The sequence below is a fragment of the Antechinus flavipes genome, chromosome 3 (genome assembly GCF_016432865.1).
Source record: "Antechinus flavipes isolate AdamAnt ecotype Samford, QLD, Australia chromosome 3, AdamAnt_v2, whole genome shotgun sequence".
NCBI classification, from domain to species: Eukaryota; Metazoa; Chordata; class Mammalia; order Dasyuromorphia; family Dasyuridae; genus Antechinus; species Antechinus flavipes.
In genome coordinates this window covers 387,412,651-387,437,930 of record NC_067400.1, presented here as the reverse complement: position 1 = coordinate 387,437,930, position 25,280 = coordinate 387,412,651, and the positions used below count along the sequence as shown (strand labels likewise).

The following is a 25,280-nucleotide window of genomic DNA, read 5'->3' as shown; positions in this document are numbered from 1 at the left end:
CAGTATGTACTTTTGAAAACAAAGAATAAGAAGGATAACTTAACAATATATGTAATATGCTGTCATTTAGCTCCTTTCCCTTTGTGATAGCATTATTATTAGACATAGCCTCTGCAATAAGAAACACACCTTCACAAAGTAAATGAACATACTCACCCAATTTAGTAATTGTCACACTAAACCAAGAATAGCCATGCCCAATGTTTGTCCACTGACATAGTTGATCATCTAGCAATAAATTCTAACAAAACAAATAAAGAATCTGGCCACAAGATTTTAGCATGCACATACCTGTCCAAAAACTTCTTCATTTACAGTAAAGGTGAGGTCTAGGATATCATGTATGTCATTGTCTTTCATCCACTGAAGGCTCTGGTGGAACTCCTCATCAAGGTATTCTAGATCACTCAAATCACACAGACTAATGTATCAAAGAGAAAAATGTAAAATTGTAAAATGTTATTAGTAAACATTGACAGACATTAGGAAAAAAGATGAATGAAGCAACAGTGATTCCTAGATTTCTGTTATTTTAGAATCTAAAACAGAGCTAGTGAAAAAAATTTAAGAAACTTTAAAGGTTATAGACATTAGAGATGGTCAGGATTGTAAAAATGTTCCATTTCAAGGCTTTTATATTATGGAGGAAGAAACTGAGACTCAAGAGGGATTCAGTACTCTCACCCAGAGATACTTAACAGCAAAATCCTGACTAAAATCCAGCTCCCCTATCACCCATCCAGGACTGTTGCCACTCTACCATACAACCTGACAACACTGATCTCTCATTTTATAGAGAGACTAAGAACTGGACTATATCCAGCTAGAAGTCAATGAGTTTGAAATGTGGAAAGTGTACTAACAGTAGCAAAACCATTAGGGCATATAGGAAGCTAGAGTGAAAATCAATTAATCAAATAGCATTTATTAAGTACCTATAAAGTGCTAGCCTGGGGGGCTCTGAAAGTCCCCACCTTCAAGCAGTTGACATTCCATGAAGTACAGGGTGAAGGACAACATAGGCAGTTGTGGGGGAAGGAGAGGTACCAGTAATTGTTGAGATCAGGAAAGGACTTATTTAGGAGGTAAAGCCTGGGCCAACCTCTGAAGGAAATGGAAGATTTTAAGGGGTAGAAGTAAGAAATGATTGGCTTTCAGCCACTGAGATGGGAGATGGAGGGCCAGTTTGAATGAAGTAAAGGATGTTTGAAAGGAATAATAAGCAAGCAATGCTTCATATTGCTTCTGGGAATGTCAGTCCATCCTCAAAAAGATGCTAAAAGGAAAGAAGAAAATCCTATGTCTTCAATTCAACAATCAACTATCTTTCAAGGCTACCTTTTCCTATTGGGTATTGCAGCATTTTTCCAGTGGTTACTTCCTTTTTTGTTCATTGAAAATTCTCTTTCCAAGTGTCAGGGATTTACTTTAATGATGATAGAGAAGAAGTTAGATTGGTGTAGGGATAGAACTGATGGTCAAAGGTGAAGAGGAGTATGGGCTGGTAGTTTTCTGCTAGGATCTCCTCATGTTGTTTCTACTTGTCCCAGAAGCAGAACAAAATATTGCTTACTTGTGCTTGGCCCTGCAATGTACTACTGCTTATTATAGGACAGAACCAGCTGTTTGCTCCAAAGAAAGATTGCTAGCTGCAGTCTTTCATTTTTATAATAGTACTGAAACTTCCCATGGAAGTTTTATTTGTACCTCCCTCCATAAATCTTAACTTTCCTTTCACAAAGGGAGAGCTTTGAGCAAGCAGGGTATCCCAAAGACATAGAAAGGCCCATGGGAGATGAGAAATGAGCCAAGAGTAATTTAAAGTTTGCATCAATGTGAAGTATAAAATCCTTCTCAAAGGGAAGAGGACTCTGTGAGTCATAAAGACTAACCCACAACTATTCTATTAATAATCTGAATTAATGCCATAAGCATTCCAAAGCTGCATTTGAAGTACAATTGTTTTGAAGAAACATGTGTTACCAAGTATGAGAAAGATAAAATGGTTCAGAAGATAGCAAAACTAAGATTTTGTATGCAATCCAGAAATAAAGAAGGAGAAGAAGAGAATATAGTTGGACAAATAAACAAAACTTCAAAACTTATTTAGTTTCAGAAAATTTGTGCAGCTATAAAAACAAGGGCACAATGAAGATTGTTAGCAGATAGGGAAACACTGACTTTGACAATTGGAATTTTCCATTTCAAAAAAAAGGAAATACTGTATTTTTTTCCATGCTGATTAAAAGACCAATCAAAACACTTTTACTCACATTCTGAGGAGCGCCTTATAAAATGGTCGTGTGAAGAAGGCATCTAACAAATACTGGTGTATCAGTGCAAGGCCAAGGATTCGACCACTAAACCTGAACCTGAACAAGAAAAATAGGAAGCAGATCACATGACCTGGGTTAGTGAATTATTCAATGGTTCTACATGATCACAAGTTCATGTATATCCTAGACCAGTCGTCCTCAAAGTGTTGGGGTCTTTGAAACCCTTTCAAAGGGTCTACAAATTCAAAATTGTTTTTTATTTCTAATATAGTAAATAGCTATAAATATAACCCATATGAACAAAAACTCTTTGAACAGATCCTCGATAGTTTTTTTTTTTTTTAAACAACATGAAGATACTGAGAACAAAAGTTTGAGAACCACTGTCCTAGACTAATCAAGCCTACATCAGGCTAATAATTCATACATCGATCACCAAGTCAAATTAGTTTGATTTAATTATCTTTGTTATTTGAGTAGCAAGGTGGCTCAGTGGAAGGAATGCTGGGTCTGTAGTCAAGGAAGACCTGAGTTCAAATCTAGCTTTAGACACTTACTAACTGTATAAGTTACCAACCACTTTTTGCTTCAGTTTCTGCACCTGTAAAATGGGGATAACAAAGGCATCTATTCCCTAGGGTTGTTGTGAAGACCAAATAATGATTTTAAAATGCTTAGCACAGTGTTTGGCTCCTAACAAATGCTTTATAAATGTTACCTATTACTGAGTAGTCAAAGACTTTGTAGTATAAATAGTATTCCACATTCACCATCTGTTTTGCCAACACAAGTTGGTCTTTGGCATCTGTGAGAAATCCCTGAGGGCTACCACTTAAGGTGTTACTACTTAAGGTAGCCTATGACAGGGAGAGTGGTACTGATTCTGCTTTTAGTTTGTTCAGATTGATGCTAGCTGTATTTCCCTTGTATGTACTTAGCTCCAATTCATTCTCTGTCACTCTGTTATACAACTAAATATCTTACTTGGCAGAACTTCCCCTTTTCTCTCTCTCTCTCCCTCCTCTATAATTATGATGGTTATCCTCTCAATCTTTAGGGCAATGAAAATTTTTGCCTATGGAAGTTTTTGGGATTTCCCACAGACAATGCACCATCTTCTAAATACCTCAAGGCACAATTCATTCTGATTTATTTTGGAAACTTTCTTGAAAATAACCTATATTATACACTTAACTGACTGAAATGAATACTTTCACAATTATCTTTATTTCAAGATCAATATTTCAAGATCAATGAGCTTCCAGTAATTGAATCTGATGGTTTCCCAAAGTCAGTCTCTTGAGCAGCAGCTGATATGAGATATATTAAGAGCTACAGTTAGTCCATTGTTGTTTCTTCTACCAAAGTTATATTCCTCTCCCCAAATGTTTAGTAGATACCAGTGATTGCATTGCAAATGGTAGCTAAAGTGATGTTAGGGTGATAATTAGACTAATTAACCTCTAAACCATAATTAGATTTTTCTCAAGATATTGGCAAAAAAAGGGCATGAATAGTCTCTCAGTATAGGACTGTGTCATATTTTATCCCTTGTGCCCAATATAAAACAAATAAGCACTCTAAAAAAATTGATGCTTTGACAATTTTAAAGTCCGTGCGTTAAGGGATTTGGAAAAAATAGCTTGAAATTAAATAATTTAATTTTAAAAATAAGCTTAATCTGAAATTATCATAAAAGATCTCTTTTTTTTCTTAAGATTTTATGAAAGTAGTGCTCAATTTAGAAACTGTTGATTTACAAATTAGCATTTGTAATGACTAGCATTCCTATTGGCATTCTTTCCCATCATTAATGCCATTTTTGCTGGCATTGCTAAAAGAGTGCCCTCTCACTAACTCTGGGACCTCTCCTCTGGGCCTATAATCCTCTCTCCTCTCCCACATCTTAGCCAGCTGAAGAATTCCTTTTTTAAAAAAATTATTTATTTTTAGTACACACTGCTTTAGGAATCATGTTGAGAGAGAAAAATCAGAGCAAAAGGGAAAAACCATGGGAGAGGGAAAAAAAAAAAACACAGAAAAAAGTGAACATAGCATGTGTTGATTTACATTCAGTCTCCATAGTTCTTTTTCTGGATGCAGATGGCATTTTCTATCCAAAGTCTTTTGGTAATGTTTTGGATCACTGGACCACTGAGAAGAAGCAAATCTTTCATAGTTGATCATCACACATTCTTGCTATTATTGTGTACAATGTATTCCTGGTTCTGTTTGTTTCACTCAGTATCATCCTTCCAAAATCAGATGGCTCATCATTTTTTTTTTATAGAACAATAATATTCCATTCCCCAAATCATGGGCATTTATTCATTTCCCAGTTCTTTGCTACCACAAAAAGAGCCACTACAAACATTTTTGCACATATGGGTCCTTCATCTGAAGAATTCCTAATGTCTCTGCTTCACCTCTACTTTGCCTGACCATTAGCATGTAGGCTTGCTGAGAGCTTAACATAAGGTTTGACACAGCACGCACTTAATAAATGTTTATTAATTATAGTTAACTACATCTGTAGATGCTGGACCAGCTCTAATCCTTTGGCTGTCAAACTTCCCCAGATGCTGTCCTAAAGAGTCTTCCCAGGGCTAATTTCCTAAGGTACTCCCTGCCCATTTCAAGGCTGATGAAGCACAGAAGAATTCAACATTATCATTAGCAGTTTTTTTTTAAATCAGACCTGTGATTTCACTTGTGTGATGAACTTCTACTGAGAAATCTTCCCTGCCAATGCAGGCTCCTACTCTGCAACATACAGTCTTGTAGAATTACAACAAAAAACACAAACCAGAGACAATAAATATCAGAATTGGTCGGTGGCAGAAAAGGCCTCTTGATTCCCAGGCTAACTCTATCCACCAAGCCATGCTGCTTTCAGTTTTTGTACTATATCAACTAAGTAATTGCTTAAATAATCTTTTGTAAGGTAGCCTGGGAAACTTGTCATCATTTATAACATGGTTTTTCAGAGATAATGTGTTCTGTGTTTCAAGTAGCCTCGTTAAAAATTGACTTATAAAAAATAATAATTCTATATGCTGAGAATATCTATGTATTTAAACATAAAAGAATCAAATGAGATTTCTAAGCAAAAGTATGATTTTAATCAATAATTAAAGGGTATATCTATATCTGAACAAAATTAAAGCATCTGGAGGAAAGCACAATTTTCCAAACCCCACAAACTTACCATTCATGGTGATTGTCTACAAAAGCAGACATGGGACTTATTTGTACTGTATATGTATCATTAGCTGAATATTCAAATAAGCCATAATATGGATTAAAGAGTTCTCTGGATACCAGGAAGAAAAACTCTCTAGAAGGTCCACTGTAATCCAGCCTATAAAAACAAACAAAAAGTTAGTGTTTTTTCCCACCCAGTGCTAAATGTAGCAAGTACAGTTTACATAATTCATCATCACCAAGATATGCTTATTAATTATCTATTAAGGAACACAAAGGCAGTTGAGTCACTCTATCAAGAATTACAGAGGCCTCATGAAACAGCTGCACTTCCAATTCTCAAATGCTGAACTCAAAACAATGCTGCAGATAGATGTAAAATACATAGAAAACATAAGGAAATGTTAAATACACAAGAGAAACAACCCATTAATGATGTCATTCACATTATGTTCAGAAACTCTTAAATAACAAAATGTATTATTCAAGAAGGTGGTATGGCTAGAAAGTGGCACTGACCAGGTGGGGAATGAGCAGTAAAGACAATAGATAGGTGTCCCTCAAGAAATTAAAGAGAATTAGAAGAGGATTTCAAAGCATATTAGGGAAGTGTTTTCTATGTAGGGCTCATGGCTTCTCCCAGGCTGAGATGATATGGCAGGATTGTGATCCATGTATGCAGAGTGAATACTCACATTAATGAAATTAAAGAACTGAAGTTAATAAAGTACATAATTTAGAATTGTGAAAAGGTAGGGAGAGATTTTCAGCCTCTCTTCAATTATTCAGGAAAGCCATCATGGAGCCCTTATATTCTAGGACCATAGACTTTGAGCTTGGAGATGATCCAGTACAAACTCCTTATTTTATAGATGAGAAAATGGAGGCTTGAAAGGGAGTGACTCGCCCAGTGGTATAAAGATAAGAAGAGGAACAGAATCAAAATTAAAATTATACCAGGCCTGATTTCAGAAACTCCCCATCCACTAAGGAATGAAGAACTTCTTTCACCTTTACTCATTGGCGAAGGAAGAGAGAGAGTTAGTTTGACAAATGGCCAAATGGGAATTTCAGAGGCAAAGGATACCCTGAGAAGATGATCAAAGAAGAACTGGAATGTTTGGATTCAAGTGATCAAGGTTTAAAGCAAATTAGAGGAGACAAGGTTAGAGATAGCCTGGGGATTAGAAAAAGACACAGAAGATGAGAAGTGCTAGGCTGTTGCCTAATAAAGTGTTTTTGAAGTGGAGGATGAAGATCTCAAACTTGATCCATAACACTCTATTAGAACAACTATGTGTGAGGAAAGCAGTGTCACAGTGGAATGTGGAGAAGAAAATTTTGGTAGGCTTAGGGTGACATTGCTGACTTCAAAGGGATGAGTGAAGAGATTGCAATGGTCTGAATGAAACAACTAGTCTGCTGTGGCTGAAGTCCCAGACTGGAGAAGAAAAAAGAGGATGTAGGTCTATTAATACTATTCATGAAGTAGGCTATGGCACCAAGTAACAAAACAGCCTCATTGAGGAATTCACTGTGGCACAACTGGGAAGGAGTTGGATGGGAAGATGAGCAAAAAATGTCATTCACTTCCTTCACTTAATTTATTATGAAGCTTAATCTCTTGGGTTACATTACTTCAGGGAAAGGAAAAAGAATTCAGAAAAGCATCAGATAAAGAGAACAAAAAGTCCACTCATATGTACTCATATGTCTAATGTAGAGTCTTGATTAAATCTCTCTGTATGGTATTGCTTTAGAGACTATATGAAGTTGAGTTCAACAGATATGGTCTCTGCTTTCAAGGATCTTGAGACAACATATACAGGACATAGAAGGCTGAACATGAAGCAAATGCATAAATGCTACACAAATTTATGCAGTATTGTCTTTGCACAAAGGAGGTTAACATGTAAAATGAAGCCATTTTTTTCCTGCTTAAAATTTAGTTGTCATATTATTTCTGAAACATCAGCAGAGCTCATTGTCCTTTGACTTTATTCTGGTAGCATCTTCACAGAAATTTTTGTTGCTTTCTGAAGAAAAAAAATAAACATCATTTGCATTTTTATTAGGAGTCTTACAGAGTATCATGCAGAGTAAGTAGGTAGGTGCTCAAAAAATGTTGGCTGAACAAATCAATGAAGGAATGAGTGGGACTTTAATTTTCCTTGAGGAGCTATACAAGCTCAGCAGCATGAGGTGTTTTTGCTACTCACCACTGCCCCAAGAAAAAGAAAACAAACAATATTTTACAGAAATCTCATAACTGGAATATGCCTTAAAAGCTTAGTTCTTTGTAACATTCAAATAAACTCTTTAAAATGTTGAAAACTGGCTTCTTTGTTTTGTTTCTTTACTGTGGTCAGAGTATAAATCAAATGGGGCAAAATAAAAAAGAACAGATTTTTTTTCCCCCCAGAGAGAACCAATTTAACCATCAATAACAGTTCAACCAAGACAAACTATCCTTTTTTCTGAGGCAAGTTTTCATCTATCCATCCTTTAATTCTGGAATTAGTCACAGATTCCCACTGAGGTCAACACTTATTTTGTAAGCAAGTGGTACTTAGTTGTGTTTGACATCCTAAATATTGACAAAACTTGAGGGTAGTTTGAAGAACGAGATGACTACTCCAAGATATTTAACTGAACAAACATGTCAGAGCAGCCCTTCATCTAGGCTATTTCTATACAACATCTTTCTCAACAGCATCTTTTATACAAAGAGTTAATATGACTCATATCAGATGGATCATTTGTTGCGTTCCTGTTCTGCCAGTCGGGTTGGTTCCACAGCTAAATCCTTGGCACCAAAATTCAGAAGCTCATTACAGCAGGCATGTAGCCACACAACAGCTGCAACGAAGAACATCCAAATGCAGATGTCCTATGGTAGCAGTGTGGTTTAAGTTCTGGGAAGTGTTATTCAGGCATCTGACTAACATCACTGTAGTACTATGCTGTCTGACATACCACACAAAATGTGGGGGCCCTGGTATGGCTTGATGTGCTTTTCCCCCAACTAAGAATCACTGAAAATGGAATATCCATGTGATAAATGCAAAGGAAATGATGTAACAACAACACAAATTCTGAAAATCGTTGGCTGGATATTGGCTTTAAGATAGAAAAAATGTTCTTTAGCTGTTTTACATCAGTTTGAGTTCACCCTGTCACAGTTATATAAGCAGGATGCTAATTATTGAATTATCTAAAAAGACCTAGCAGGTTACTATGGCATAATGTTAGTAGACCAAATCAGAGCTGAGATCACAGAAACCTTCATTTTTCCTCAGCAGGGTTTGAATTATTTAGGCATCTGGTGGAGAGATACCTTTAGCCAAGGTAAATGTTGAAAAATACAGTAAGTCAGCTTGTCATTATTTGGTTTAAAGCCAATATTACTAAGAAGGAATCACTGTTCATAGCCTTTTGCTTAGGAGGAACTGTGTAGGACAATGGAACAAAGGCAGATTCCTCCACCAGAAGAGAAAGGTTTAAAAAAAAAAAAAAAAAAAGAAGAGAAAGGTTTGAATTTAGTCTCAGTTTCCTTATTTGGAAAATGGAGATAATAGCATCTTGTGATGCTTATTTCTTTGGAAAGCCATGACCATAAATAAGATCTCAAGGTAACAGACCTAGAATAGTAGGAGCCATAGAGCCAAATTAAGCCCACAAGCATTTATTAAGCACTTACTACATGCTAGACTCTGTGTAAAATACTGGAGTCACCTTAGTTTACCCTCTTACTTTACAAATGAGGAAACTGAGGGATGTTACAAGAATTAAATTTTATAATGTATTCACATACAAACTTTATAGTGTGATTTAAATATTGGCTATTATCATGAGGTGATAACTGATAGAAATATGGCCAAAAGGGAACTTAGAGGTCATTGAGTACACTTCTTCAGGACCCTGAAGTCCAAATTGAGAGGTGACTTGGCAAAGATGATACAGGTACTAAGTGTCCAAGGCAGGATTTGAACCCAGGTTTGAGGAAAACCTAAGGAAAACTTCAAGTCTAGTGTCTTCTCCATCTAGCCACATTGCCCCCTATTGTTATTACAAATAATGATAATAAATGATTTATGTAGAATATGCAGCATGGTTTAGTAATAACTATGATTTATAAAGTATTTAAAAGTTAACACTGTCCTTTGCAAATATTCCCTTATTTTATCCTCATAAAACCCTGAGGAATAGATGCAATTATTATGCCCAATTTACAGATGAGGAAATTGAGGCAGACTGGGTTAAATTACTTGCTCACCAGGATCACATTGCTAGTAAATGTCTGAGATTAGATTCAGGTCTTCTTGACTTGAGTTGGAGCTCTTGACTCTAGCTATTGACTATTGTCAACCTTTATGAATCTCAATTTTCTTGTCTTTAAACTGGGGTGAACAGCATTTAACACTAGTATTACCCAGGGTTCTCCTGATGATAGTACTTTGTAAACTACACAGTGCCATATACATATGAGCTATTAGTATCAATAAAAACTAGAAATACTAATTCAGGATTACCAGAGGCAGTCTGGGCTTAGCACGAAGGATTATATTTCATTTTGTAAACGTTAGAAGTTCTAGTTTCTCTTCCTCTTTAGATGCATCCTTTTACCCATCTTATGGGAAGCCTACCAGAATGAAATGCGGCCTGGAGTCCGACTGCTCTGAAACCCCCAAACTAAAATTATTTGCACACATCCTCTCCCTGTTTGAAACATGGCTTTGCAAGCTGAGTGACTGACATCATTTGATTATACATGACTAATAATGAGCTCATTCTTCATCTTAAAGAAAGGCACCTTTTTACAGAGTTGGCCATAATAGGGAAAAGGGGGAGGTGAAAAAAGATGATCCTTTTCCAGACTATTACACCTTTATTGCTAAAGGGTTCTAAGAAGGAAAAAAGGCTCATCCAGGGTGTAGCACAAGACCACAAGTTACCTTCTCTGCCTTTCCAAACAAACACATCCCTGACTCTTTAAGGCATAATATGCGATCTTTAGTTCCAAAAAAAATAATATGTTGGAAGAACATGTGGCACTTCACTGTTTATGAGCACAAAGCAATTGCTAGTACGCTTGTGGGAGCTTGAGACAAGGCAAGCATAATGCACATTTTCCCACCATGTTCTGTCAAGATGACTTAGTTACAGATCACTGCATAATTCCAGTTCCCTTTTGCTCCCTGGCAAAGACAGCCAACCTGTTAAGTTGAATGGGAATTTTAGTGGCATGAATAAAACTTCCAACTATGACCAACTCAGATGACTACTTATCCTTTTGCAATAAATCAAGCAACAGAGTTAAAAGGAAATTGTTCAGCTAACTAGATTGCTATAAACGTCTTTAAGATCATTCAACCCAACCCCTTCATTTTACAGATAAGGAAACAGAGAGGAGTCAGATGCATTGTGCAGGACCACAGAGCTGGTATGTGAAGGAAAATTTAAACTCAAGTTTTACAGACTCCGAGTTCAAGCCTCAACATTACTCAAGAGGTAAGCTGCAGATGCAAATTTACTGAAAAACAGTCATCTGTAGGCAGATGTAGTGATACTAGAGTCAGAGTAGTGATACTGACAACTGAAAAATTCTTGGTGGTTCTGGAAGCATTTTTGTAATTTCTTTTAAATATAAGCACTCTAAGAATTCACACAATCTCAACTTAAATGACTCCTGAAGCCACCCTGAAAAGGGCAGATTACACATTTTTCCTATCATTTATCTTGCTTCAATCTTCCTTTGATTCTAATCTATCATAAGTATGAATTACAGTATCCCTTATAATTCAGCTGCAAGGACAGCTTGCTCTCTCTCAGCAAACTTTTTGTTCCATTCCTAAGCTAGCTAAGTCTCTTTTTTTTTGCAATTTTTTTTTCTTTCTATACTTGCTAGTCTACTAGAAATACAGATCCTAAAGGTTCATAGGAACGTAGCTTTAGAGCTGGGAGAAATTGAAGATAATTTTCTATTTCCCAGGATTGTTTTAAGGATATAATTTTTGAAAAGAACTTTGCAAACTTTAAAATGCTATATAAAGGCTATTAATTGTCTTAGGCAATGCCATTGTAGTCATACTCATAGTAGTAATTAAAGAACATCAAGGCACAGAGCTGTTACATGACTTAACCACAGGGATACAGCTAGTGTTTATAGTAGAATTTGAACTCAAGTCTCCCTCACTTCATTTCCAGCTCTTTATCTGAATACCACAGTTCCAATTTATTTATTAATCAGAGTAAGTAATATCAGTAAGAATCTGGAAGGACTATTTCCAGCAGATAACTGGGTTCAGTCCTAATTTTAACTAAGTGGCAGATACAATGGATAGATTCTGGGACTGGAGTCAGGAAGATCTGAGTTCAAATCCAGCCTCAGAAAATTACTAGCTATGTGATGCTGGGCAGTCCTTTGCCTCTGTTACTTTATCTGTAAAATGATCTGGAATTTCAGTATCCTTGCCAAAAAAATTTCAAACAGGATCATGAAGAGTCAGATATGACTGAAACAAGTGAACAACTAAAATATTTTAATTAAAATTTAACAATATTAAAATCAGTCAAGAGGAGGGTGGGAGGTACCTAAAGGCAAGGGGGGAGAAAAAAGAGAAACTGTAACTGTTTTATAGACCAATCCTATAATTCTGGGAGTTCTAGGAAGTGAAGTCTATTTTAAATTTGCATGTTCTATTTATCATTGGAGAGCCACCACTTCAATGCAAGGTAATGGCAAAATTATTTAAGGTAAAGTTGTGGAAAACAGCTGAATCTAATCAAATGTATATAGAAGAAATATGTCTAGGAGGTGATAATTTAAAGATATGATGGAATAATTTTCAAGATACCTCAAAGAGGGGAAGATTCCAAAAGAATGAGAACAGTTGAAAGTGGTACTTCTACTTAAGGAGGGAAAAGACAAGTCAGAAGACATCAGCAATCACCAATCATCATGAGCTCATAAGATCATGAATCTAGAAGTAGAGAAGAATTCCAAAAGTCACTTTCCCCAACACATGAGGAAAATGAGTTACAGAAATATTCAGTGACTTGACTAAGGTTACACAATAAACAGAAATGCTGAGATTTTTACTCTGATCTCAGGATTATAATCCAATGCGCTCTATTTTTTCATCTCTAAAGACTCTTTATGAAAATGATTTGTTCCTGAATATCATGAATTTCTTTAATAAAAACTTGAAGAAGTAACTGACAGATTTTTGTATATGACTTTTACAGTAGAACACATCTTCACAGTCATTCAGTTGATCTAGAAGTTTAAATAATATAAGCTTAGTGCTTTTCTCAAACAAGGTGTTTCCCATATGTATGTAAAAATGTTCTGTGGCAGATGCAACCATAGAGAAGTCAATTAATAAATGCTTGTAGATTGATTGTTATTAACACTTAGCGAGGCACAAAACAAAGAGATATACTTACCTCACATAGCAACTGCCCTACTTTAGGCCCTCAACACTTCTTAACTAGACATAGCAATAGCCTCTTAATAGGTCTTCCTTCATTCAGCTTCTCTCCTACCTAATCTATCTTTTCCACAGCTGCCAAAATGATATTCCCAAAGAATAGGTCTGACCATGTCATTCACTAATGCTCCAGAAGTTCTATTGGCCATTAAAATCCCTCTGTTCTCCATTTAAAACCTTCCTGATCTGATCTGGCTTTAGCCTATCATATTATAAACTACTTTGTTTAGCTTAGTTATACTATTGTCCCCTGTGCAATTTTGGATATTTTTTCCTTTTTCACTTCCCAGTTCCTCTCTTTTAGTTTAGTTTAGTTTATACTATTGTCCCCTATGCAAGATTATCTATCTCCCACTTTGATGCTTTTACAAAAGAACCTACTATGTTCTTCTTCTCTGGCTTTGGCTCTTCCAATTTGCAAGTCTCTTCAAGGCTCAGCTAAAGTGTCACCTTTAAAAATGATTGCTCTAGTTTTTAGTGCCCTCTCTCCAGTATTTAATTTGTTTATATGTTGAATTTCCTTATCTTATGTAAAGTTGCTTATTGAAGTAACTGAATTTACTTATCTGACTATATACAGTATTTTCCCTGAAGAATAAAGGACCTTTAAAGCAATCACTGTCTGCTACTATAGGTCTACCCCAATCCCACTTCCTTTGTAAATTGTGTCTGAGCATCAAACCCTTAATAAATGCTTGATTATTGCTTGATTGCTCTAAAATTTTCAATATCACTGTAACCTATTTGACATGTATAGGACTGCTAGCCATGTGGGGGAGGAGGTGAAAGGAGAGAAGGGAAAAATCGGAACAGAAGAGAGTGCAAAGGATAATGTTGTAAAAAATCACCCTGGCATGGGTTCTGTCAATAAAAAGTTATTTTAAAAAATAAATAAATAAAATAAAATGTTCAATATCTCCTATAAAACCCAAACTGAAGAATAATTTGCTTTCCAAATGTTCCATTCCCACAAGCCAAATAATGCCCCAGGCATGCCTCAGTGACATGATTAATCTGTCATTAATATAACATTTCATCCATCTTAATTAATTAATTAATTTTTGCGGAGGCAATTGGGACTAAGTGACTTGCCCAGGGTCACACAGCTAGGAAGTGTTAAGTGTCTGAGGCCAGATTTGAACTCAGGTCCTCCTGACTTCAGGTCTGGTATTCTATAGCTGCCTCCATATATCTTAATTTAAAAAACAAAACCAAATCAAAGTGTATGAAAAATGTTTATTTTCTAGATTGGTGGATCAAATTCAAATAGAAATAGATCTCTAGCTGCCAAGTTGACTTAGAAAAATTACTTCTATCATATTATAATTTTATTTATTTATGTCAAACATTTTCCAATTACATTTTAATTTTGTTTGGGCTACAGAGGGAGAAGGGAGGGTGGCAGGAGAACTACCATTTAGTGTTGGACTCTAATGGTCTGGATTATATCAAGCAACAGAACTGACAATGTACTGAGTTTGCCCATCAGCAAATTCATATATGTGCATGCATATACATATTTATACATGCACATATATATACATAGATCTGGATGTTGCAGATAACCAAAAGTGCTGACTATAAAGAAGAATGACTAGGATAATAAGATTAGATTGTAAGGTGCATTTGAGAAATATGAATTTTGAAGGTTTGAATCCAAACAAGTTGCTGACATGAAAGTCTCTCATATTAATGCCAGCATTTTCTTGGTGATGCCATATGGTACAAGATGTCACTTGTATCAAAGAATCAGCCTCAGGGATACATTGAAGTCCAAAGGGAAATTTATAGAAAGAAAATTTATAGAAAATCTTGCATGAGGATCACAGAACATGAGAAGGTATAGAAGAATCATTCTTGTTCTGTGCCAATGGAGACAGAAGCTAAGAACAACTGTAATGTGAAGGGAATGAATCTTAGTTTAAGTTTAAAACTGCAGTTTTGGGACACCAAAAATTGAATGCAGAAAACTTTTCCCAATCTTTTTATAAAATTATAATAAATTTTTATAACAAACTGGATCTTCAAGAAGTTCAATCTTTTCATCAATATAGCTACACGATAGAACAAAATGATACACATATTTAAAGCTTTCAAAGCATTAAAAGGAAACATTTCTAAAGGGCAACAGTATAGCTGAAGATAGCAAGTGGTAAAGATTTTCTTTTCTTATTTCAGTAAAAATATTTAAATAAACATGGATTCCCAGTATAAATCAGAGGGAAAGACTAATGATCTTTTATTAATTATTTAAAGTATTTGGGGAAATAGAAATAAATGCTTTTTTTTTTTTTTTTTTTTTGAGTTGTTCCTATTTTCCTTCTTAGGACCTGTTGTTCTTTCAAAATTTATTTGTTCCTCAATTTTACTTCTCTTTAAGATCAACATTATGTATGTATCTAAGAAAGAGACTCCAGAATAATACTAGAGTGATGTCAACAGGATCTCTTTCCATATGCAGCTGCTTAGGGGTGAGGTCATGAAATCAGCTGGTCTTACTCATATAAGTTTGTATTGCTAGTGGATAAGCCAAAGTAGGCCCTGGGAACTGCTCACTGTGGCTGGGATAGTCAAAGCCTCTACAAACTCTCCTGCTTCTTGTGTTTCCTGTGGGTCAACCACAGCTGTATTCCTAGAAAAAGAGAGGAACTGGGAAGTGAAAAAGGAAAAATTATCCAAGTTTATCAAAGAAAAGGGTGCCAAACCTATTCATTCTCTCACTGCTGGTAGAGATGGAGGCTACATGTTCAGTTAATGGGAAAGCTGGTTTAGGATAATCCAATATTACAATAATCTATTCTCTTCAAAGCTGAAGCATAGTGGAACATAAGATCCTAGTTTTAGAACTGGAAGGAACCTTAGAGATCATCACATACATTATTTACATTTTATGAATAAGGAAACTCAGACCCACAGGAGTAAAGTGACTTGCTTAGGATCACACAGCTAGTAAGTGATCCAGACAGGATTTGGTCCCAGGTCTTTGGGTCCAAATCTAGTTCTTGCGTGCTATCTCTCACCTATGGCTTGCTAAGACTTGAGCCACAGCTTCATTATGGCATAATAATGTTCCATAGTAGATGAAATTGTGTAGGAAGGAAACTGGGGTGTCAGGTGAGGGAATTCATTCTCCCCTCACTGGCTGAGCAGAACATACTTCACATCCTGTGCATAGCTGTATTAAAGCCAAATATATTTCTTCATTTATCACTGGCACACCTGTGCCTCCTAGCCACTTTAATGAACCCTTGGTGACAATCTGGGAGTCCTGGTCATTAAAACCATGAGTCTCAAATCATTTAGTTTCTGTTAATAATTTCACAGTTTTACATTGTTGGCTGCCTTGTAAAAGGTACATTCAGTCCAACTGCTGAAAGGAGAGACTACAATGATATAGTATGAAAAAGCAGCAAGACTCAGTCATTAACTGGAATGATAAAGGAGGTCTAAGGATAAGAAAACAATCCCCATGGATCATTGTCATAGGAGACAACCAAAGGTAAAGAAACTTTATCTTACAGTGACCTGTCCAGCACCTGAGGAGCAGAGTGGCAAACTTCCCTAAACTTGGCTAAGAGGTCTGCTTCAAAACCAAACCATGCAAATGAACAAAGGGTGATAGAAGATGCTCTGAGGTTTTTCACCATGCCTCCAACTCAAAGCTGGGATCACTAAACTCTTCCTCACCCCAGAAAAATCAAATGCAAGACTGGAACTGAGGAGATTAGGAAAGAATAGCAATGGGAAATGGCAGCTTCCAAGATGAGAATTTGACAACTGTTGTGTCTGTGTTGCTGCAAGAGTCTTCAACAGTGTGGGAGTCTAGGACACCTTTATTGCTTAATCCTTATCTGTAGCTGTTTACTCACTGAAGAGTCATAAAGGTTTGATACATCTGTTTATGTCAGGTGGATATTTTGCATGGTTTCCTTCCTCTCCCAAGGAAACAGAGAAACTGGAGGTGGAGTTAATTAGGGAGAGGGGCCCAAGAAACATTGCTCACAAGGATCTCTTAGTAGAGTAATAGGATTTCAACCAGTAAAAGCAAAATTGGCCTTGTCTAGACTATGTAATGCTTTTTTCTCAACACACCATAATTAAAGAGCAAATTCAATCAAATATAAATTCTTCCCTCCCTCAATCCCCACCTTGCCCCTCAAAAAAAGGGAGAGCCAAAAATCCCTCAGAAATTGTTTTCAGTTGAACATTGAGAATCTTTTCAATGTCAAATAATTTTTAAATAACTGAAGGAGCCAAAAAAAATAGAAGAGAAAGGAAAAGAAATCCAGAGTGATAGGAGAAAGAAAGAAAGAAAAAGACAGAAAGAAAGAAAGACAGAAAGACAGAAAGAAAGAAAGACAGAAAGAAAGAAAGACAGAAAGAAAGAAAGAAATCATATTTAAAGGTTTAAGCTTACATAAATGGTATTTCCTGCCAGAATGCTTTCCTGTTTCAGGCAACCACAACATGGTGGCGAAACATCCGGGCACAGCTGCATAACAGGCAACTTGTGCTCTTCAGAGGCCACTTCTCTGTTCTACTCACCCTTCCTCTCCAACAAAGGTGACATAGAGCTTATTCCTCTGCAAGTCTTTTCTGGAATAGCCCATAATCTGATTAAAAGCATCTTCCAACAAATGGTCTCTTCTGATGATTAACCTGTACATAATTATTTTAAAAATACAAATAGTTTCCATTACTTTTCCTAAAGGGAAACACACAAGCACATGTAATATGTATTTATATATGTATGTAAAATATAAACATATATGCCATCTCTATATATTATGTCTCTACATAAAATCATACTTTTTAAAAGATTAACTCAATAATTAAAAGCTCCACTTACTTAGCTTATTTGTTGGGAGAGAAATCACCAGCTATTTCTAACACAACTGTATTCTGTAATTTTTTTTAATAGATGTGAGAATATAAGACAGTAGACAGAGCATCCTGCCCATGATCTGGAATAATAACTCCAGAGAATCCATTGTGCACAGTGAAATGATTTTTTCCCCCAAGAATGAAATGCTTACCAAATAAAGCACACAAAACTTTTGTTTAATAAAGGAATTACAACCCCATTAGGTAATGTGTAGGCTTCACTGTACTTAGGCAAGGGATTTCGTTACCAAGTGTCGAAGGAAATAACTCAGACAAGAATGAGAGAAAATAACCCTCCAAAAAAGGTTTATAGTGATTCTTAATTTCTGTTCGAAATTCAAACATCTATATTTTAGCATTCACTAGGCATAGTTGAGTTTTATTTAAAAGTCTTGAATTAAGAGTAATAATAATAACAACAACAACTAACAATTTTAAATCTCTACTACATGCCAGGGACTGTGCTGAGTGCTTTACAAATATTATCTCATCTGATCCTCCCAACAACTTGAGAATTTAGGCGTTATTATCCCCATCTTACAACTGAGGAAATTAAGGCATACAAAGGTTAAGCCACCACAATCACAGTTATTATTAAGGACATTTCACATTGAACTTAAAGCAAATGACAACACGTAAAAGATTATATTGATGACAAAAGGGAACTAATAGTCAGCCTAAAGACACTTCTTGCTCTTATTAATAATATGGCCTTTGGAAAATCAATTTACTTGAAATTTCAGTTAGTTCAATGCTAATCAGGTATATTGGGCAAGAGTCATACCATCTACCTCACAGAATTGCTTTAAGACTCAAATGAAATAATATGTGTAAAAGCACTCTGCAAAATTTAAAGTCCTATACAAATATCCACTTTGGTCATGATGATAATGTGAAAAGAACCCTGACTAGAGTCAGAAGACCATGGTTCAAATTCTATCTCAGACTCTTACTTCTTGTTTGAGCTTGCACAAGACTTTTGTGAACATTATTTTCCTGATCTATAAAATGAGGTGATTAGAGTAGATGGTCTCCAGTGTCCCTTCCAGTTCTAGGGGTATGAATGATTTTGTAAATCTCACTACCTGAAGCATGAAGTGGGCAAAGATGATACTCCTCCTTTATATATTTCCTATTACTAATGCAATATTGAGCTTCTTTGCATTGAGCTTATTCAATTATATTTAATTCAGTCATTTGTTAGGGTCAACTATGTGCATGGAAGGAGTTTTGCTAGACATTCTTACAAAAGAGCCCTCGTGGGTGGCCCTGGATGTGCCCGCCAAGGTCAACAGAGTTGCCTGAAGTAATTCTCCAGTTCCTCCCTTTTGGAGTGGTCCCCAACAGAGCTTACAGAGAGTCCAGCAAGGATGGGACTGCTCCCCGCAGCTGAAGTGCCCACATGTATTAACAGCAGAGCTCTCTGAAGGGATTGGATGAATGTAGCTCCGGAATGAATTTGGGGACACATGGAAAACTAGGACTTTTTTGAATTATCAGTCATTATCAAATTAGATAATGATGAAATAGAACTAGAACAAACCTCTGAAGTCATCTAAACCACTCATTTCTCAGAGAAAGAAAACGGTTCAAGAAGTACTATGGTTTCCCAAGTTCACACAGATAGATAATGGTAAGCTGTGATTTGAATACAGGTCTGCTGACTATAAATTCAGCATTTTTTCTACCGTATCATGATACTTCCAGATAGTAAGATTTGCTTTTGTCTTTGCTAATCCCTCCAACAAAGTCCTAAAACCCATATAGCCCACCTCCCTGCTCTCTGCTCATTTCTTCTGATTCTCCCTTATAAACAATGGAGTTTTTACTTGACTTCTGGATGAGTGATGGACATGGAGGCAACTTCCAAAGCTTTTCTTCTCTCCTTTTTTCACCAGCCTCAGGTAGCTAAGAGGCAACTGCAGTTAGATGCATCTTTTGGCCTTTATGTTTTTGGTTTCAGCTGAGTGTAAAAATGTCCTGGCCTGCCTGATAGTGACTAATAGTTTGGTCATCCAGGAGTAGGAGAAACAAGAAGGATGTTTCTAGCTTTTCTTTTTTCTAAGAATTCAATGCAGAAGAAAGTCCATGGTAGCAAAGGAATAAAAGCTGCTGCTTTGTGAAATTCCTGAAACAGTATATTGGAGACAGTTCTGAATTTAGAATCAGAATCTGCAACCTGGAGCCGAGTCTTGGTTCTGCCACTTATTAAGATGTGTTAACCCTGGGAAAGTTAATTAGTGTTCTGAGTCTCATCTATAAAATAGGGATAATAATATATGGCCTCTTCTTCTTATAGGCTTTTGGTGAGGATCAAATGAGATTATAGATGTGAAAATGCTTTGTAAAGTGTTACATAAATGTGAGAATTAAGAATTATATTAGAATTATGGCTTAGCTCTTGCTATCCCATAATTCTAATATAATTCATTTATATTAACTCTTCCTATCTTGTAAGCACCTGGGAAAGAGCATAGGATTGGGAAGAAATGAGACTTCCATCTGTATCCAAGAGGTCTTCAAATGGGGCTGTGGTCCATAAATCAGACCTTGAATTCAAACTAAAAGCTACTTTCTATATCATTGGTTCATTTGGATGGCTAGAAATGTCCAGCATCAGCAGGAAAATTCCCCTCCTTTGGCATTCTCAAATGATATGATGATAATTAGCCTCTACCTACACCCTCAAAACTGATTCTTGGCACAAATCTTATCATTGTTTTAGTAGCCCCAAATATGAAGGAAGCTGGATAAGGATAAGGAGCAATAACATTTTTTAATCACTTAGGATATTTAAAGATTTCTTTGTAAACTGTAAGATCCTCTAAAAACACAAACTATTATTATTTTTTATTGTGTGGGAAGAAATGAAGATGAAAGTTATTAATGCTCAAGGATGAACATGTGTAATAGTAAAATTTAATTCACAACATGTTGAAAGGCAATTGGAGCATACATTGTCTGTTGAGAAAAGATGTAATTTTAAAAAGAGAAAAAATTCAGTTCTCTCCCCAATGTAATTTTTTTCTTACAACACAGTGAGTGGTGGTATGTTAAAGTAAATAAACAAAACTATTTAAGACTTAATGGTACTTATTCTCAGAATTTGGTTGTATTTATATAATTCACTCAACAATTCCAGGATACCAGTGGAAGACTAAAGTAAAGTCTGATCAAATTCATTCAGTCATTTTGGTGATTTCCCAAACACAGATCATTTTTTAATAATCTACAAATCTGGTTTAACAGATCAATGTGACTTACTTTAACTTCCCTGGCCCTTGCCCATATCCTTTAGTTTCCAACTTCCTGTAGAAGTTCCGTAGTTTGGCTTCAAAATCTCGTTTATAAGGGGCAGGAGCTCGAGCATTGGCACGCTGCGTACCTGTAAAACATAAAGAGAATAAACTGGAATTGCCTAGTCTTCTTAGGTAACCAGCACAGTGAAAACTCTTCCCAGAAGTCATCATTTTAAAAAGGACTGCTATGGTTTTAAAAACAAAATTATAAAGTAGAGGTGATAGCACAGTTAACATGTCCTTTTAATCTCTTTTAAAGTTAAAGTTATAATTAAACTTAACAGAGCTTCCAACTGATGCCTTCTCTTCAAAATATGTCATTATGTCAATGTTAGTCAATAATTATCAACTCCAAATTTTAATAGACAAAACAGTAAGGATGTGTTAATGAAACATGTTCTTTTCTTTAGCCTAAACCAACATGAGTCAGACAAATAACTCATCTCCAATGGGTCACTGTTCAGTGTGTGGAATCTCTCAGCTTGATGCTAGGATGATATAATGGTAACTTGACAGAGAGTTACAGTATGAAAGAATGTGGGACAACAAGCCAAAAATAATGGATTTTCTTTTCATAATTCTCCCTGAACTCCCCCATAAAATCAACTTCTGTCAGACATGCCCCATTACTAAAAATGAATTCAGACACATAATTCTATAAGAAAAAGCAAAACATTTTATAAGGTAAAACTTAATCCTGACATAAAACCAGGAACTGACACTATTGCCAAGGACACTACTTCTGGGTGGGGAAACAGCATAGGGGTGTTAAATGTCATTCAACAGTAAGTAAGTACCGCTAATGAACAGTATAAGGGGCCCTACCTACTTCCTTTTCATGAGAAGCTTTTTTAGTGTTACAAGGGTGACTGGTAAGCTGGGGCATAAAACTAAGAGGGAATGTGGATGTCACACCTAGAGTTTTGAAATATACATGAATATTTCCACTAGAGAAAACAAAATTTCTCACAAAATGAATAAAACAAAAAAGATACATAACTTTCAAAAAGACATTAGGAAAGATGGAAGAAAGCATATTTAGCAAGCATCTCTAGCAAGTGCCAGATACTGATATAAAGTGGTGCAGTGAATAGTGCCCTGGGCCTGGAGTCAGGAAGACTCGAGTTTCTGATGTGACTTCAGACACTTACTTAAGCTGTGTGACCATGGGAAATCATTTAACCTCTGCTTGCCTCAGTTTCCTCCTTTGTAAAATGGGAATAACACTAACACATAACTGCCTGGGTTATTGTGAGGGCCAGATGAGATACTAAATGTAAAGCACTTAACAAGCCTGGCACATAGTAAGTGCTATACAAATGTTATTTGGTTATTATAATTATTTTATTCCTCAATGATGGCCTTTACACAGAGAGTACATTACAACCAGTCTGGAATTCTTATTCTAGCATGGGTCAGACCAGATGCATCCAACTTTCTCTTCAATGTTCCAACTCTGTTTTGTGGAAGTAGGGGAGTAATGAGGCGAGTGGGACTGGAGATCAATATGGGCTAGAATAGTTGGGTAAAGTTTCATAAAAAAGTTTTCAAAAAAAATTCTGGCTTATGACTTATTTTTTGTTGTGAGGAATTACAATACATCATGGGAGAAAGTGAAGACTTCAGCATGCCCATATGATTGCAAGAGTTATTTCCATACAATTTGTTCACAAGCACATATGTTTGTAAGTGTAAGGTCCATACAATTCTCTATACACCTAGAAAAACCTATGACAGTCAACACACAATTATTATGTTGCAAGGTATTATGCTATGTACAGAGGATTGTTGTTATTGATCCTTCATTTTCAAAGATGATATCACAGGACGGTCTTATGCACAAATTTGGACTGCTGCGAGGCAGATTTGCACAGAACTGTCAATCTCCCTCTCTATACCCGAGTCATCAAAATCCAGGGGCAAAACAAAATTCAGAACAACAGGTGATGACCCCAGAATGCAGTGGATTCCAAGGTAATCACCTTGGAATATTCTGCTTGAACCATCTTCAAGGCCATTGGAACAGTTTTCACCCACTCATTCCACTGGAATAAGTCTTCCCATGCTTAGGGTAGACACCTTCCTAACCTGTCAGTTACCTTCAACTTGGTTTAGCCTTTTGGCCAAGATGATATTACAGGGACATGGCTGCTGTACATGTCCTAGCTTCTTGAAGCCAGAGAATTGGGTAAAAGTGGAGACCAAAAGTAGCCCTGAAAAGGGTTTGGCAATCCCCCATACTAGAAATGCTAGTCCCCGGACACCTCATATACCTCAAAGGATTCAAAGAAAGGCAAAAATAAAGGGTTCACATTCTAATGGAATACATTTGAGTTATACAGGTAGAGAGAAAGAGCCTTGATTTGGGCCTTGAAGGAGTAAGAGAATCTAAACAATTGGGATGAAGGAAGGAAAACTTGGTGGGGATGGAGGGACATTGGGAAGAAGCTATGAGAATTTAAGTAGAAAAGTAGAAATGAACATCCTCTGTTCTGTGAACAGTGAGTTTCCTCACATGAAAAAAGTAGATATTGTATAGCATGGAATAGTGGGGAAATAAGGTTGAATAGGTAGAAACAAGCCAGATTATTCATGTCTCTAGTCTTAAAAGTAGAGATGCTTTTGGTTTTAAACAAAAACAAAAACAAAACGAAACTTCATCTAAGGCAAACTATGGTGATATTGGAGGGGTAGGGAAGAGGAGGTTTACTTGGGAAGTGTCACAAGTGAAAGGAAACACGTCTTTGCCTGCTTCACCAGGGGGAGAAAACAAAGTTCTCTGCCATTTTGGGGCAGGGGAGAAAGGGATTGGGTGGACAAGAGAGTTTGAAATTATCAACTATTAGAAGTATGAGCTGGACATCAATAGTACTGGTAGTCAAGGTGCACAGTCAGATAGGCAGAGGCTGAATTACAATGCTGTGGCCAGAAGCCAGGCAGAGGGAAGGATGAGAAGGGAAAGGGGGATGTGCTCCTAGACAGGTATTAGTAATATCCTTAAAATTATCTAGGCTGAAGCCCCAACTGCTGCATCCTAATTATAATTCTGGTTGCAGCTTGTTGAAGGGGATAAGAGTGGAGAATATAACTATAATAGCAGTGTTTAAGAAATATTAGTCTGAGAATATTATGGATGGGAGAGAATGGAGACATAATAATGATCTAGGAAGTTGTTGCACTAATCCAAGTGTAAAAGGAAGGTCTCAGATTCCCAACCCCAATTAATCTAAGTAACCAGATGCTCCACCCACTAATACCTTTGTTTAGTAAAAGCACCTTTTGATTAAATCAGAAATATCAATCAAAAGTATAAGCTGGGTGCAAACAAACCCTTATTTTGGGAGGAGGAGTTAAATGTTTCAAGCCAATGGATGAAGTCGGACAACAAAATATATTGGAACTGGTTTAAAGAATTAGACAGTCTATATCACATAAAATAATATCAACAGAAGGCAATTAAGCTTTGAGAGCACTTTGAGGAACTAGACCACTGTGCTTATAATCAAAGATTATTGAAGTGAACGGGAATGAGACCTAAAAGACTCCCTCGCCTTCCTCCTTGAACTCTCCGCAGTGACCATATCATCAGAAAAACTGGACTGGCAACAAACAATGTGTATAGTTGGAATTGAGAGAGGTAAATCTCAATTGAGATGCCAACATTTTTCCCTCTATATTACAGAAGGAAGTTGAAATCAGTTTCCTAGGGCTACATAGTAAACTCTCCTCGAGAGCTTAAGTCATTCTCCCAAGTTTACTCAGAGAATATCCATGGCAGGATTCAAACCCAGATTTCTAGCCTCCAAATTTGACTTTCTATTAATTATGCCTTTCTTATATAATAGAATAGTTGGGAAAAGGAGTCAGTTTCAGGGAAAGATGGTGAGTTCAGCTTTGGGCTTGCTGAGTGTGCAGTGATGATGGGACATTCAGTTGGAAATGTCTGATAATCACTAGGAAAATGAAACTTGAATAGAAACATAGAAATGAGGGGAAGAACCCCACAAAGGACAGAGTATAGCGCTATGGGGATATTATAGTAATAGGATTAGAGGGAAAGGAAGAACCAGCTCACAGTATTAAAGAGAATGAAATGGAATCTCCATAAAAGCTAACAATATTAA

The 25,280-nt window shown here is 36.3% G+C and overlaps 1 protein-coding gene across 1 annotated transcript in view; it reads right to left on the bottom strand.

The window, feature by feature from the left end:
- Window positions 1-25,280, bottom strand: part of HECW2 (HECT, C2 and WW domain containing E3 ubiquitin protein ligase 2) — a 295,562-nt gene that overhangs the window by 26,914 nt on the left and 243,368 nt on the right. The window contains exons 19-23 of the mRNA XM_051985971.1: window positions 21,122-21,242; window positions 17,519-17,632; window positions 5,485-5,637; window positions 2,274-2,372; window positions 292-421 (exon numbers count right to left, since the gene is read on the bottom strand). Of these exons, the coding sequence (XP_051841931.1) occupies window positions 292-421; window positions 2,274-2,372; window positions 5,485-5,637; window positions 17,519-17,632; window positions 21,122-21,242 (617 nt within the window). The remainder of the gene's footprint in view (window positions 1-291; window positions 422-2,273; window positions 2,373-5,484; window positions 5,638-17,518; window positions 17,633-21,121; window positions 21,243-25,280) is intronic.